This window comes from Hibiscus syriacus, unplaced genomic scaffold, assembly GCF_006381635.1.
Source record: "Hibiscus syriacus cultivar Baekdansim isolate YM2019G1 unplaced genomic scaffold, ASM638163v2 tig00113726_pilon, whole genome shotgun sequence".
Classification (NCBI taxonomy): Eukaryota; Viridiplantae; Streptophyta; class Magnoliopsida; order Malvales; family Malvaceae; genus Hibiscus; species Hibiscus syriacus.
The window spans coordinates 3,688,954-3,703,820 of record NW_024063472.1 but is presented as its reverse complement, the minus strand read 5'-3'; the positions used below and the strand labels follow the sequence as shown (position 1 = coordinate 3,703,820).

General features: G+C 38.4%; 1 protein-coding gene across 1 annotated transcript in view; it reads right to left on the bottom strand.

Moving 5' to 3' along the window:
* The window catches only part of LOC120187882 (callose synthase 7-like), a 41,804-nt gene that overhangs the window by 17,560 nt on the left and 9,377 nt on the right, over positions 1–14,867 (bottom strand). The window contains 5 exon segments of the mRNA XM_039191482.1: positions 13,182–13,242; positions 13,456–13,508; positions 13,653–13,984; positions 14,216–14,330; positions 14,413–14,535. Coding sequence (XP_039047413.1) covers positions 13,182–13,242; positions 13,456–13,508; positions 13,653–13,984; positions 14,216–14,330; positions 14,413–14,535 — 684 coding nt within the window.

Below are 14,867 nucleotides of genomic sequence, written 5' to 3'. Positions count from 1 at the left end.
GATGTTTGGTTGGGTTCAGTTCCTCTTAAAGATAGGTTTCCAAGGTTATTTGCTCTCTCGAATAATAAAGAGGGTAAGGTTGCAGAATTCATATTGCATTCCGATGCGAGTTGGGTTTGGGATATTCAAACGAGAAGGAATTTGGTAGATTGGGAGGTTGAACAGTGGCTGCAAATTATTTCTCTGTTGAACAACTCTTCTATGTCCCTAGTTGAGGAAGATTGTTGGATTTGGTTGGGAAATGGAGAGGGCTGTTCTACAGCAAAATCATGTGTGAATGCTTATTTTGATAGAGAGGGTAATGTTGAATGAGAAAGCAATTGGGAAAGATATGTTTGGAAAGGAGTAGCTCCACCACGTGTGGAATCTTTCGTTTGGCAACTTGCTCACCATAGAGTTGCGGTGAAAGAGGAACTGCTGAAGAGAGGAGTAACTGGGGTTGAAGACTCTGTCTGCCCTATGTGCAGGAAGTATAATGAGTCGGTCGCTCATTTGTTTCTTCACTGCGAAGTGGTATGGGTCTTGTGGGCTAAGTTTTTAAAATTATGAAATGTTTTCTTTGTGGTTCCTGGTTCGTTGATGGATTTCTTTATGGCCTGGGATGATCTAGTGCCACGATCTCACATATGGAAGTTTATTCCAAGAGCAGTATTGTGGTCTGTTTGGAAATGTAGGAATGAGGTGATTTTTCAGAATGGGAAGGTTGATCCAGTGTTGTTGTTCTTCATTACACAAATTTGAACTGTTTCTTGGTTTGAAACATCAGTTAAGGATGTTCACTTTCATTTCGATTCTTTGATGGGTGATTTAAAACTTGCAGATCAACTTGGCAATTCGCATAAGAAGAATCTTCCTTCTTCCAGGTGGAGTCCTCCTCCGGAAGGGTTTTTAAAAGTAAACGTTGATGGTGCAATGGTTAAAGATTGGGATAAGGGTGGTATAGGCGGCTTGATTAGGGATTGCAGCGGGTTGGTGCTTGGGTCATTTTCAGAGAAGGTTGGGGGAGGTCCTCCTTTACTCGCGGAGCTTTTGGCTATTAATAGAGGGTTGATTCTTATTGAGGAAGTTGAAACTGATTTCTTTTCAAAACAGAGGATTATTTTGGAATCAGACTCTTCTAATGCTCTGAAGTGGATTAATAATCCGATCCTTAGTTCTACTTTGTTCCAATCCTTGGTAACGGATATAGCTTCTGCTGTGGAGAGGAAGGGTATTATCACAAGGCACATCTCGAGAGCAGCTAATTGGGAAGCTGATGAATTAGCTAAAGCTGGCATAGGCTGATTTTAGTTGTGTAACTGTTTAGGTGTTGTCTTGGTTGTTAATATTAAAAGTGTATTAGGGTGTTTTATGCTTTCAGAATTATGGTTGTTTTGTTGTGTAAGAAGTTGTTGTTGTTGAGATGTGGAGGTATATTATTGTTCCTATTAATAAAAGTTAGAGGCACTCTTTCCCTCCTTCCAATGTCCTTCATGTTATGTTTGTAACATGGAGGATAAGAAGGGGGGTTTTAATGAGGCCTTATTCTATCAAAAAAAAAAAAATAAGCAAGACCTTTACACTAAAAAATGTCCTTCATTGTTTACTAATCTTCTATCTATCCAGAAAATTACCAAGGACACTAACTGCATTGTTCTTTTTCATTCGTCTCAATGCATTTTTTAGGAACAAGGAACGAAGAAGATGATTGGCCGTGCTAAGGAAGTAAATGGCCTATATTACCTTAAAGACCCCGGTGGACAAGTCAGTTCCCTGAACTCCCCACCTTTTTCACTTTTATCAGAATCTAAAAACAATAAAGACCAGATAAGGCTTCATCATCTCCGCCTTGGTCACCAATCCTGTAAAGTTATAAAACTTATGTTTCCCTTTTTGTTCAAATACTTAAATATTGAAGAATTCCATTGTGACATATGTGAACTTGCAAAACATAAAAGAACTTTTCCAACAAGTAATAAAAAAACTTCAATCCTTTTACCCTTATTCACAGTGATGTTTGAGGACCATCCACTATTCCAAATATAACTGGGGCCCGATGGTTTGTCTCATTCATAGATGATTGTACCCAAGTGTCATAGATATTTCTTCTAAAACAAAAATCGAATGTAACTTCTACCTTTAAAACCTTTTATACCATGATTAAGACTCAACTTGGGGTAGACATAAAAAGGTTTCGATCAGACAATGCTAAAGACTATTTCAGACTAAGGCCTATCATCTTATTTCCAAGAAAAAGAAATTATACACGAGTCCTTTTGTGTGAATACCCCTCAATAGAATGATGTGACAGAAAAAAAGAATGTCCATATCCTTTCCATAACAAGAGCCCTTTTATTTCAAAAAAATGTCCCTAAACAGTATTGGGGGAAGTTGTGTTAACCGCCACCTATATGATCAATAAACTACCCACTAAAGTCCTTGAATCTCAGAGTCCTATTCAAATCCAAACCAATTTCTTCCCAAATTTCATCCATCACTTAACCTTAAACCTAAAATATTTGGTTGTATTGCCTTAGTCCATAAACACTCCCATAATAAGGGCAAGCTTGATCCAAAAGCATTAAAATGTATCTTTGTTGGTTACTCTTCCACTCAAAAGGGGTATAAGTGCTATCATCCACTAATAAGGAAACACTTTGTTTCGGCTGATGTTACTTTTGTAGAAAATGAAAGCTATTTTACTCGCCCTTATCTTCAGGGGGAGATTTCATTCAGGGAAGATAAGGACAGGGATTATTTCCTACTTCGGCCTCTCATTGACTTTTCTACACCAGCCCAGCAACTTAATTCTGTCTATCAGCCTATCCAAACTGTCCAACAAGTTGGTTTTGACCAACAAGCTGGTTTTGACCAACAACCTATTTTTGACCAACCTACCACCTTACAATCTGATCCTAACAGCCCTAATCAAAAACCTCAGGACACTACTCGTCCTCTGCTGGTCTACTCGAGGAAGAAGGCACGTTCAATTATCTCCTTCCTTTCATATACAAAACAAGATAATTTCGAATCTATCTCTGATCTAAATGCCACTAAAAAATCTGATTTTGTTTCTGATCACATAGATTTTGTTTTTCCTATTTCCATTAGGAAAGGAAAAAGAACTTGCACCACAAAAAACCCTCATTACCTATTTATGTCCTACAAGAACCTATCTAGCAATCACAAGGCCTTCATTACTAGCCTAAATACCATTTTCATTCCTAAAAATGTGTTCGAATCATTAGAAAATGAGAATTAGAAGAATGCCGTGCAAGCTAAGATGAAAGCACTTGAGAAGAAAAAAACATGGGACTTGGTGAATCTGTCAGAAAGGAAGAAAATAGTGGGGTGTAGATGGGTGTTTATCCTAAAATACAAATAAGACGGTTATTTAGAGAGGTCCAAAGAAAGGTTAGTGGCTAAAGGGTACTCTCAAACTTATAGGATAGACTACCTTGAGACATTTGCTCCTGCCGTAAAGATGAACACTGTGAGAATTTTATTGTCATTAGCTGCCAATAAAGGATGGAAATTACAGCAATATGACATTAAGAATGCATTTTTGTATGGGGATCTTGAGGAGGAAGTCTACATGGACATCCCACCTGGATTTGGTCCAAGGAGTGGGCAAGCAATGTGTATATTAAAGAAGGCCCTGTACGAACTGAAGCAATCCCTGAGGGCTTGGTTTGGGAGATTTACCAAAGTGATGCTGAGACTAGGCTACAAACAAAGTCATAGGGATCATACTTTATTTGTGAAACATTCCTCTTTAGGGGAAGTTACTACTTTATTGGTTTATGTAGATGATATCATAGTTACAAGAGATGATTTGAAAGGGATTGATGACTTAAAGAAGTCTTTGGTAAAGGAATTCAAAGTCAAAGATCCTGGAATGCTAAAATACTTCCTTGGGATTGAAGTGGCACATTCACAACAAGGAATCTTCATATCCCAACAGAAAGACACCCTAGATTTATTAACAGAACCTGGCAAGCTAGGATGCAGGCCAACAGAAACGCCAATAGAAGTTAATCACAGACTTGGAGATTTGATAGAGGATGCAACAGTTGATAGAAGCTCATATCAGAGACTTGTAGGGAGACTGGTTTACTTATCACACACCAGACTTGACATTGCTTATACAGTTAGAGTTGTGAGCCAAGTTATACATAATCCTAAAAAATCACACCTAAGGGCAGTAACTTAAATCCTGCAGTATTTGAAGAGTACACCAGGCAAAGGAATTATGTTTAAAAAGGGAGAAAATTTGAGTTTGGAAGCCTATATTGATGCTAACTATGCAGGGTCCATGGTTGATAGAAGATCAACTTCAGGATATTGCACATTTCTTGGAGGAAATTTAGTGACATGGAGAAGCAAAAAACAGAATGTGGTGGCTAGATCTAGTGTAGAAGTTGAGTTTAGAGCAATAACACTTGGGATTTGTGAATTGTTGTGGCTTAAGATTATTTTAGAGGATTTAAAGATTAAATGGGAATAACCAATAAAGTTGTACTGTGATAATAAATCAGCAATCAATATTGCTCATAATCCAATTCAACATGACAGGATAAAACATATTGAAGTGGATAGACATTTCATAAAGGAAAAACTTGACAGTGGATTAATTTGTACTCCCTATGTGTCCACAGGAGATCAAGTTGCAGATATACTTACCAAGGGACAACTTGGGAAGTATTTTCAGAAAGATGGAGGACATCCATTCCCAGCTTGAGAGGGAGTGTCAGAAAACAAATTCCTAAATTAGAAATATTAAGTAGGATTATGTGAATATTCTTTTAGTAGTTACAATCCCTAACTTTAAGGGATTGTATCTCTCCCTAGAATTAGTTACTTTCCTAGTTTATGAGTTTCCTAAGTTAAGATTACAGTCTGTGCATAAATGTGTAACAAATCTTATAGAATAGAGACAAGTTTTACAATGAATTGCTCGACTTTTAACATTATGACATCAACAATTAGCTCAAATTTGAAAATCCAATGTCCTTGCTATTGTTTCTGCAAACCTCCACACACAAAATCCAGTAATTTAAGGTAGTTGAGAAGATTTTAAACTTGTTTAATTCTTCTACATACATGGTAACTAGCATCTTTAAATGTTCATTCTTGCATGATGCTGTGAGAACATGCATAAAATATAGTTTCATTTTGTCAATAATGACTGATACAGATGCAGAAAATACATACGCACACCTCTGATACCATGCTTTGTGATAATTTTCCTGTTTTGGGATTTAGCATGTATATATAGGCTTGTGACTAGCAAAATGTATGAAAAAATAATAAAGACTTGGTTTCTCTAAAAAATTCTCAACATATATGGAAAAGAACAACAAGCAAAGATAGCAAGAATATTTCACAACATTAAAACATTACGGTTCTGTTTGGCTGTTGCTATTCCTATTGCCTTTTTGGGTCTCAAATTTAGCAATGAAGGAAAAGCAATTAAGAAAATTTGAACTCAAGCATTTAGTTAAAATACGATAGCAACTGAATCATAATGGGATGTTATGACAAGCTTGTGGTCTTTAATGAAATTGGAAAGCTACGCTTGATGATATAATTGATGGGATAGAATTAATGAATCGTTGTAACCCTTGTAGAAAACATTTCTTATCTCTCAATAGATGTACTTGACTTGTTGAAAGAGACGGGAAAAATGGGTTGTAAACCAATAGAGACACCAATTGTGTTTAATCATGGACTATGTAGTGCTCCAGAAGAACCCACGGTAGATAAAAGATCCTATCAAAGGGTGGTTGGAAGACTGATATATCTAGCACACACGGGATCAGATATAGCATTTGTAGTGAGTGTAGTCAACCAGATTGTGTAGAAATCCAAAGAATCACGTCTTAAAACAGTAAACAGGACACCGCAATACTTGAATGGCAGCCCGGGAAAAGGTATCGTGTTTAAACATCAAACGAGCTCAGGCATTACTTTAGAAGCTTACGCGAATGCATATTCTGCAGGGTCTTTAGTTGACAGGAAGTAAACATTTAGGTATTGTATCATCCCAGGAGGAAATCTTATAACTTGAAGAAGTAATAAGCAGAATGTAGTGGAAAGATCAAGTGTTGAATCAGAATTCAGATCGATGGCATTAAGAGTATATGAGTTACTCTGGGTAAAGATAATCCTAGATGACCTAAGAATAATGAGGGAAGGGCCATGAACCTTTACTGTTACAAAAAATCAACTATTAGTATAGCTTATAGTCCTGTTCAACATGACCAAACAAAGCATATTGAAGTTGATGGGTATTTCATTATGGAAAAATTGGATAGTGGACAGATTTGCATTCCATTCGTCTCAACCAAGGACCAATTGGCAGATGTACTCACAAAGGGACTGTCAAGCAAGGCATTTCAAGATATTCTTAGCAAGCTGGGAATGGCGGATATTCATTCATCAGCTTGAGGGGGAGTGTTGGATTATTCTCGGAGTCTTTTGTTTTATTGAAGTGTTTATTGTTTTATTAAAGTATTTACTGTTTTTTGTCTTTCAAGACTAGGAGTCTTTGTAATCTATATCTAGTAAGTTTTATTCTGAATCAATGACTAAGTGTATTTAAAGGACATGTACTCTATTTTGGTAGAATAATCCAGTATTTCACCTGGTTTTCTGTCAGATAGTACCTAGTCTAGGAGACCATATACATACATAAATATGTGTCTAAGCAAACACATAAACAGAGTTCTCTCAGGTTTTAGAAGAAAATTAGTTTTCACTGAAAATTGTATTGCTTTTTTTTTTTGATAGAAGATTAGGCCTCATTAAAAACCCCCTTTTTCAACTTCCATGTTATAAAAGTAACATGAAGGACAAGGAAAGGAGGAAAAGAGTGCCTAGAATTTATTAGATGAAACAATAGAACAACAAAGGCAGACCCTAAACATCTGCAAACACCACCAGAAATTACATAAAACTTAAACACAACAGCTAAACATAGGAAATAAAATTTTCTACTCCTCAATACAAGCAGACAGAAACCATTACATCACCATATCCCATCCTTAGCTAATTTGTCAGCTTCCCAATTTGCAGCCCTCAAAATATGCTTGATAATGATATCCTTCCCTGCCATAAAAGAGACTATCTCCTTCACCAATACTTGAAACATAGGAGTGCATAAACCCGGATTCTTGATCCACTTTAGGGCATTGCTTGAATCAGATTCAAGAATAAACCTCCGATTAGGAACAAAACTTAAATCTTCCAGAAGACATAACCCCCTCATAATCGCCAATAATTCTGCCAAGATAGGAGGACCACCCCCAACTCTTTCTGAAAACCATTGAAGCAACACACCTTTACTGTCCCGAATCAAACCACCAATGCCTCCCTTATCCCAACCCTTTACCATCGCTCCATCAACATTTAGCTTTAAGAACCTATCTGGAGGAGGAACCCAGCAAATTGGTTTAGAGTTGCCATTTCCTTGTTTACCCACCAAATCCGCAAGTTTTAAATCTCCCACAAGAGAGTCTAAAGGTATATTCACATCCTTGAACTTTGCAACAAACCAGGAAGCTATTCTAAAATGGACAATAAAGAACAGTCTCACCACATCCAGCTTAACTTTCTGAAAAATAACCTCGTTTCTGCATTTCCACACTGACCACATCAACGCCCTTGGAATAAATTTCCATATCAAAGAATTCGGAAGTAAATCATCCCACAAATTGAAAAAGTCTATGATATTCTTTGGAATCACAAAGAACAAATTCCAAATATTCAATAATCTGGCCCACAGACCCCATACCTCATAATGCAAAAATAGATGCGTAACTAATTCCATTTCCTTACCACACAAAGAGCATAAAGGATCATCAATCCCTACCACACCTCGCTTCAGTAATTCCTTCTTCACCCCCACTCTCTGGTGAGCAACTTGCCAGACAAATGTCTCCACCCGTGGAGGAGCAATCCCTGCCCAAATATGTCTCTCCCAGGTCTCCATCTTCTGCTGAATACCATCTTGATCAAGGAAAATGTTGATACAAGATTTAGCTGAAAAACAGCCCTCACCATTCCCTGACCAAATCCAACAGTCTTCCTAACATGACGATATTGAGATATTGTTCAACATAGAAATCAATTGCAACAACTGTTCAACCTCCCAATCCACCAAATTTCACCTCATTTGAATGTCCCACACCCAACCAGCGCCATTATTCACCCTGAACTCCATCACCTTACCCGATTTGTTGCTCGAAAGAACATAGAGTCTAGGAAACTGTATTTTCAAAGGTACTTCATCCAACCATACATCGTTCCAGAACTGCACATAATTCCCCTTCCCTGTCTTCAAACGCATATTCCTCCTAATGCAATCCCCAAAACCATCATCGAAAAAGAAATTTTTAACCACACCTCTCCAAATCCATGATGCACGGCCTGGCCACGAATTCCCCATCATTATACAATTCGGATCCATGTCATAAACACCACATACCACCCTCTTCCACCAAGACTCTTTCTCTGAAGCAAACTTCCAAACCCACTTCCCCAATAATGCTCTGTTCAAGAGTAATAAATTCGGGACCCCTAGACCCCCCAATCTTTTTGGTTTACTAACCGAACTCCAATTTAACCAGTGGATATTTTTTTTATCCGCTGCACCCCCCACAAAAATGAAGCCATGATAGAATTTAGTTTCTTTAGCACGGAAATTGGAATTTTGAAAATGGAAAGAAAATACACAGGGAGCGAGCACAACACTGACTTAACCAACACCACCCTTCCTGCAAGCATCAGGAAATTAGACATCCAACCGCACAACTTAGCATGAAATCTCTCCACTATTGGCTCCCACATGGCAGCCGAATTTCTCTTATAGCCCAAGGGTAAACCTAGATACTCTGATGGGAAACTTCCTACCGAACAACCAATATCATTCGCCCAAGTAGCTAACGCCCCATCCTCAACATTGATACCATAAATTCTGCTCTTAACTTGATTAATCTTCAACCCCACCAGTAACTCATATATTAATAACACTCTTCTAACATTCCTCAAATCACGAATAGAGCCTTTACTGAAAATTATAAGGTCATCCGCAAATTGCAAATGCGAAAGCTTAAATGCCCTATCATGAACACCTACATCGAAACCTGAAAACAGTCCTATGTCAACTGCTTTAGAAAGCAACAGATGCAGTAGCTCACCGGCCATATTGAACAGCAAAGGCGATAACGAACAACCCTGTCTCAATCCCCTCGCTGTGTGAAATTTCTCTGTAGCTGATCCGTTTACTAGAACCGAAATGGATGCTGAAGACATACATTGATACATCCATGACCTCCATTTGTCACCAAACCCCATTTTGCTCATAATTTTCATCAAAATGTCCCAATCAACCGAATCATAGGTTCTCTTGAAATCCACTTTGAAGACTACTCCCTTCAACCCTTTCTTCCTCCAAAAGTCAATGCATTCATTTGCAATAAACGAGCAATCCAATATGTTCCTTCCCGGAATGAAAGCAAATTGAGACGGACTCATTATATCGTTAATGCACAAACTCAATCTTCTAGCTAAAACCTTTGATAAAATTTTATATAGCCCTCCGACTAGGCTAATTGTCCTAAAATCTTCCAACCCCTCCGGATTGGCCTTCTTAGGAATGAGAGAAATGAAGGAATGATTTACCTCCGAGTCCCACTCCTTCCCCACAAAGAAATCTATAAAAGACAACATCACATCGTCCTTCATAATGGTCCAGAATTTCTTGAAGAAACCTAAATTTAGACCGTCCGGTCCTGGAGCTTTATTACTATCCGAATGAACGATAACATCCCATACTTCCTCTTCCGAAAATGGCTTCTCCAATGCTAGACACCGCCCTTCCGATAGTCTAAGGAAATCCAGGTTTAAATCCTCAACCTTCAAAGTATTCCTTTGATTAAACAACCCCTTGAAGAACTTTACCACAGAAGCTTTGATGACACGGGGATCTACCGTGACTACATTGTCAACTTTAAGAGATTTGATACAATTTATCCTCCCTCTTACTGTCGCACTATGATGGAAAAAACTAGTGTTCTTATCTCCATCCAATCTCCACTTTATTCTAGACTTTTGCATCCAAATCGATTCTTCTTTTTTTTTGTAGCTCCCATAATTCTTTCTTTGCTTCGACAATAGTTTGCATAGACACCATGGGATGTCCTTTTTGCAAGTCCATTTCCATATCATGAATTCCTCTCTCCAACGTTCTGATTTTTCCTAGCAGCTGAAGATAATCCCTCCTCGACCACCTCTTTGCCACATCCTTCACCCGATTAAGAACTTTGGATATGGACATCGAGTTCGCCCCTTTGCAGAATTTAAACAACTATGTTTTCATCATCTCATTAAACCCCTCTTCCTCCAACACATAATTAAACAACCGAAATGGTTTCGGCCCCCAATTACATTCCTTATTCTCCAACAAAATGATATTGTGATCAGAGACTGACCTTGGAAGCAAGGTTTGGCTTAATTTTGGAAAAGACGAAAAATATGAATGATCAACCAAAAACCGATCCAACCTCTCAAAAGTTGGAACTTCCCTATTGTTACACCACGTAAAACGACCTCCAAATAACGGCAAATCAATCAAATTCGCCTGACTAACAAAATCTCTAAAACAGTTCATAGATACCGGATTCACTGCTCCTCCATCTTTCTCTTCCTGAGTCAATACTGCATTGAAATCTCCTCCTAAGCACACTGGGCAATCAAGCTGTTCCAGAAAGGATGATAACTCCCTAAAAAACTGCTCCTTGTCTGCATCAACACTCGGACCGTAGACATTAATAAAACAACAAATTCCTGGATCTCCTTCCATTAACCCTTTTAATGCCACAAATCTGTTGTGGATGACCTCTTCCTTCACCACAAAATCCTTTTGATTCCACAAAGTAATTAAACCACCAGCAGAACCCACAGCAGGAACTACTACTGCACCAGTGAGTATTTTACCCCCCATTTTCCTTACTAACAAAGGACTTGCAACTTCCAGTTTAGATTCTTGTAAAAATAAAATTGTAGGCTTTTTCTCCTCAACAAACCTCCTAATTGCTCGAGCTTTCACCCTTCTACCCAAACCCCTAACATTCCAACATTATGGACCACTCTACCATCAAAGTCATACCATAACCTTAAATCCCAGTTCATACTACCGACCATCAATCATCTCTTTCCTTTACCATAGGACCTACTTTAGTCAAGAAATCTATCTCCCCTCCTTTAAATTTAACCCCCAACAATTTAGAGACATTCCAAAGCTTTTGTCCTCCCCTGGTTATTCTTATCTGAAACATAATCCGACCCCTTACCACTGCAACTTTTAACTTCCCACCTCCTAGCATACACATTCTTATAAAAACCTCTTTCAGCTTTACTAACTGAAGCACTCCTCCCAATAGGGCACCTCTGGGCCAATGAAACAGACCCATTCTGCATACCAGAATCATCTTGAATACCATTTGTAAAATCTGCAGACTTAACCCCATTTCGATTTGATCTTGGACTTCTCTGCTCAGGCCCAAACACTTTTCTCCTCCCCATGCTGGAAAGCCCATCGTCTTTGACCACTTTATCTTGTCCCAAGGTAACATCTCCCAAGCTCTGCACCCTTTTCCTTCCTGCAAGAAAAACCCCTGACACTTGCTGTTGACTCTGAACCTCAACTAGTACTGTCCCCTCAGAACAAAAGTCATCTCCTAGGATATTATTGACTTCTACCTTTTCATTCAAATTACCATCGGAAAGCGTGACACCTCCATTTGTAGCATTCCTAACCCATGCTTCAACACTGTTCTGAGTGTGTCAACATTTTGAAATTCAACTGCTCCTGCAGACCTTCCCGGTCATCTCCTTGATTCCCTTCCGACGAGGTCTCCTCCCATGGATCAATTGTTCCCTCCGCAGAACCCTCTTCATCCACTCCTTCTTCTATCACAGGAAAGAAATCCTTACTGCCTTCCACTTTAATCTTAATAATAAAAGGTCTTCCATAAGTGTTAATGGTGACCTGGGACGGGATATCAAACAGGCTCTCAACCCTTAACAACATATGAGCCACCCTGCAATCCAGTTTTTGAGCTGTATGCTCCTGGACCTTCACTAATTTACCCCATCTCGATGCCAAACTTGTAAAGAAAGAACCTGTCCAGCAATTTAACGGTACACCTATCATGGAAACTGCACAATAAGGTAATGGGACACACTTCTCTTCCATAACAGGCTCCAGCCTTTCAAGCCAAAAGGACAAAGCCTCCCACTTGATTTCCACCGCTGCATCTTTCTCCTCCACTGACCGGAAGACTATCAAACAAGCATTTTTTGCATAGCCCCACCTTACCACCTTGACATTGATTCCCTCACTCCTTAAAGCCCTCTGAACAAACTCGACTTCAAAAATCGCTTTACAAATACCTGTTAAAGACGATCTCAACCATATTCTTTCCTCCATAGGAATAAAGACTTCCAAAGGCTTCTTCACCTCCCTCTTATCTCCAGATCTGATTACATGCTGACCCTCAACATTTCTTACTCCCACTACCGTCTCCTTATATGTTCTGCCATCACGAAACTTGTTCAACAGCTCCTTCTTCCCAACATCAACATCTTGACATATTGGACTTTTCCTTTTGGAAACCTCCACACATGCATCTCCAGGCCCCGCTACACTATTGCACTTAAGGTTCCCTGGAAAACTGCTCTTCTGATATTTTGCAGTCGAAACCACTATTCTCCTCCCATCTACCATGACATTGTTCATCTTACTCGTTGCATTAAGCAAATCCTCCTTGCTTGCAAAGTGCACAAAGGCAAACGTTTTATCTTTATAGTTAGGTCTCCTATTAACGAAAGGAATGAACACCTTAACCACCTTGCCATGAAGACTAAAAATGATCCCATAAAACACTTCTATGCACTCTTCTACTAAGATTGTCTATGAATGCTACCCACGATCCTCCACCAGGCATTGTTCTACCTCTGCCAGGAGAACCATTGCCTCTCGGCTCCACACACTCTCTCTCACTAACTTTCTCACTCATGACTTTCTTGAAGGAGTAGAGGGCAAAATTGTATTGCTTTAAACGAGTTAAAACAAGTAATTAATTATTAGTTTTCCACTTTAAGGGAAATTTTACAATAAGTAAAACGGGAGAGATCACCTCCACATAGTAGCTGAATGCTAGCTTGCTGATCAGTAGCAGAATCCAAAACATTGTATATCTGCAAATATGAAAAATGCAGTCCATTAATTGGTTAAAAGGCATGCGCATGTCAAAACAAAAATGTGTCAATCTTGAAATTTGATGACAAATACAACCATTGTTATAATGACTAGTAAATAGAAAGAAATTATCTCAAAACATCACCTCTCCCTATCTCTAGTTAGAAAAATTCTTTCACACTGAAGAGGGAAAAGAAAACTCATTCACTTACTTCATGAGTGAAAAGAAGTCCTCGTGCATGCCCCTACCAACATACAATTTTGGCTGCATTGTGGTACAAATTAAATAAGGAGTCGAGTCTTACAAAATCAATATAAACAAGGGAAAGGGACATACTGATGTTAACATAGAAAAAGATGGAAGTAGAAATAAATTCAGTCAAAAACTAAGGATATAAGTCATGCTTGCCTGAGCCCACCACATAATAAGAGTAATTATTCGCAAGTTGGACCGCTCCATGGTTTTCCGTAAAGGTGGAAGTAGAAATACGATAGCAGCCAGTATATTGGGTATCAAATATATTGCAAGACAATAATTGTACAATGACTCATTCTGCCAATCATGAATCCAATTGCTAAAGAACCTTACGAGACCAGTTGGATTTTGTACAGAACTGGAATAACCAATTGGCAAAACCACTGCCCAAAAAGCTGCAATAGCAAATTTCAAAAGGTACCGGAGTATCTGGGAAAATTTCAAGCTTCTCCAGGCACTGAAACTAAGAATTATGTCCAGGGTAGCTGCATGAAAAGTGATATTGAATCTCAAAATCTTTGGTCTGCCACTAAAAGAGGAAATATCTGTAACTTTGAACTACAGTAGCAATGACTTATTAATGAACAAATTTCTGAAGCAAAGCAACCACTTGGCTATATGTTGCTTTGTGGATGATGAAAAAAAATTGCATTGCTTCTATGTAACCAAATATTCAATAAATAACGAAATTCAACTAGCCAAGAACAACCTATTACCTTGCAGAAAATTGAGAAAAGCAGCAGTAATAAAAATAGTCAACACCTTTCTGAATACTTCTTCGTCAAAAAAGCCAAGAAGAGATCCGGAGTTCCATGCAACAATTAGCATAGCCTGAAAACAACCAGATCAGGTGGAGTAAATTCTTTCAGACGAATGTTCAGAAACAAAAACTGCATGTTCAGACATTAGTCACCTGAAAAGCCATTACAAAGAATATCCACATTCGATCAAAACTTCTGTAAAGGTGCCAAAATGTCCGGGCTTCAACAAAATTTGTTTTGGGCTTTCTCTTTCCAACCACGACTTGGTTGTTTCTCTGAAGCAAACAAAGAACATTGATTTAGATCTTTATAAATCTGAATGAACCTAATTCAATAGAATCTGGCAAGTGTTGAATCTGAAAACCCAAAAGGGGATATCTGAACTAGACAATAAAAGATTGTGATGAGATGTAACCAGAAAAATATAAAGGGTGACACAAGTCATGAAATGAAGGTCTTTCTGACTTTTATCACAAGTACTGGTTTTAATTTAAAGTAAATTATCCATATTGTTTTGGTTACCTGATCAACTCTAGTTTTCTAGTTGTTTACATTTACAGTTCGTGCTTTGGTAGTGTTTTAATTGATAGTATCATAAGCTGTATGT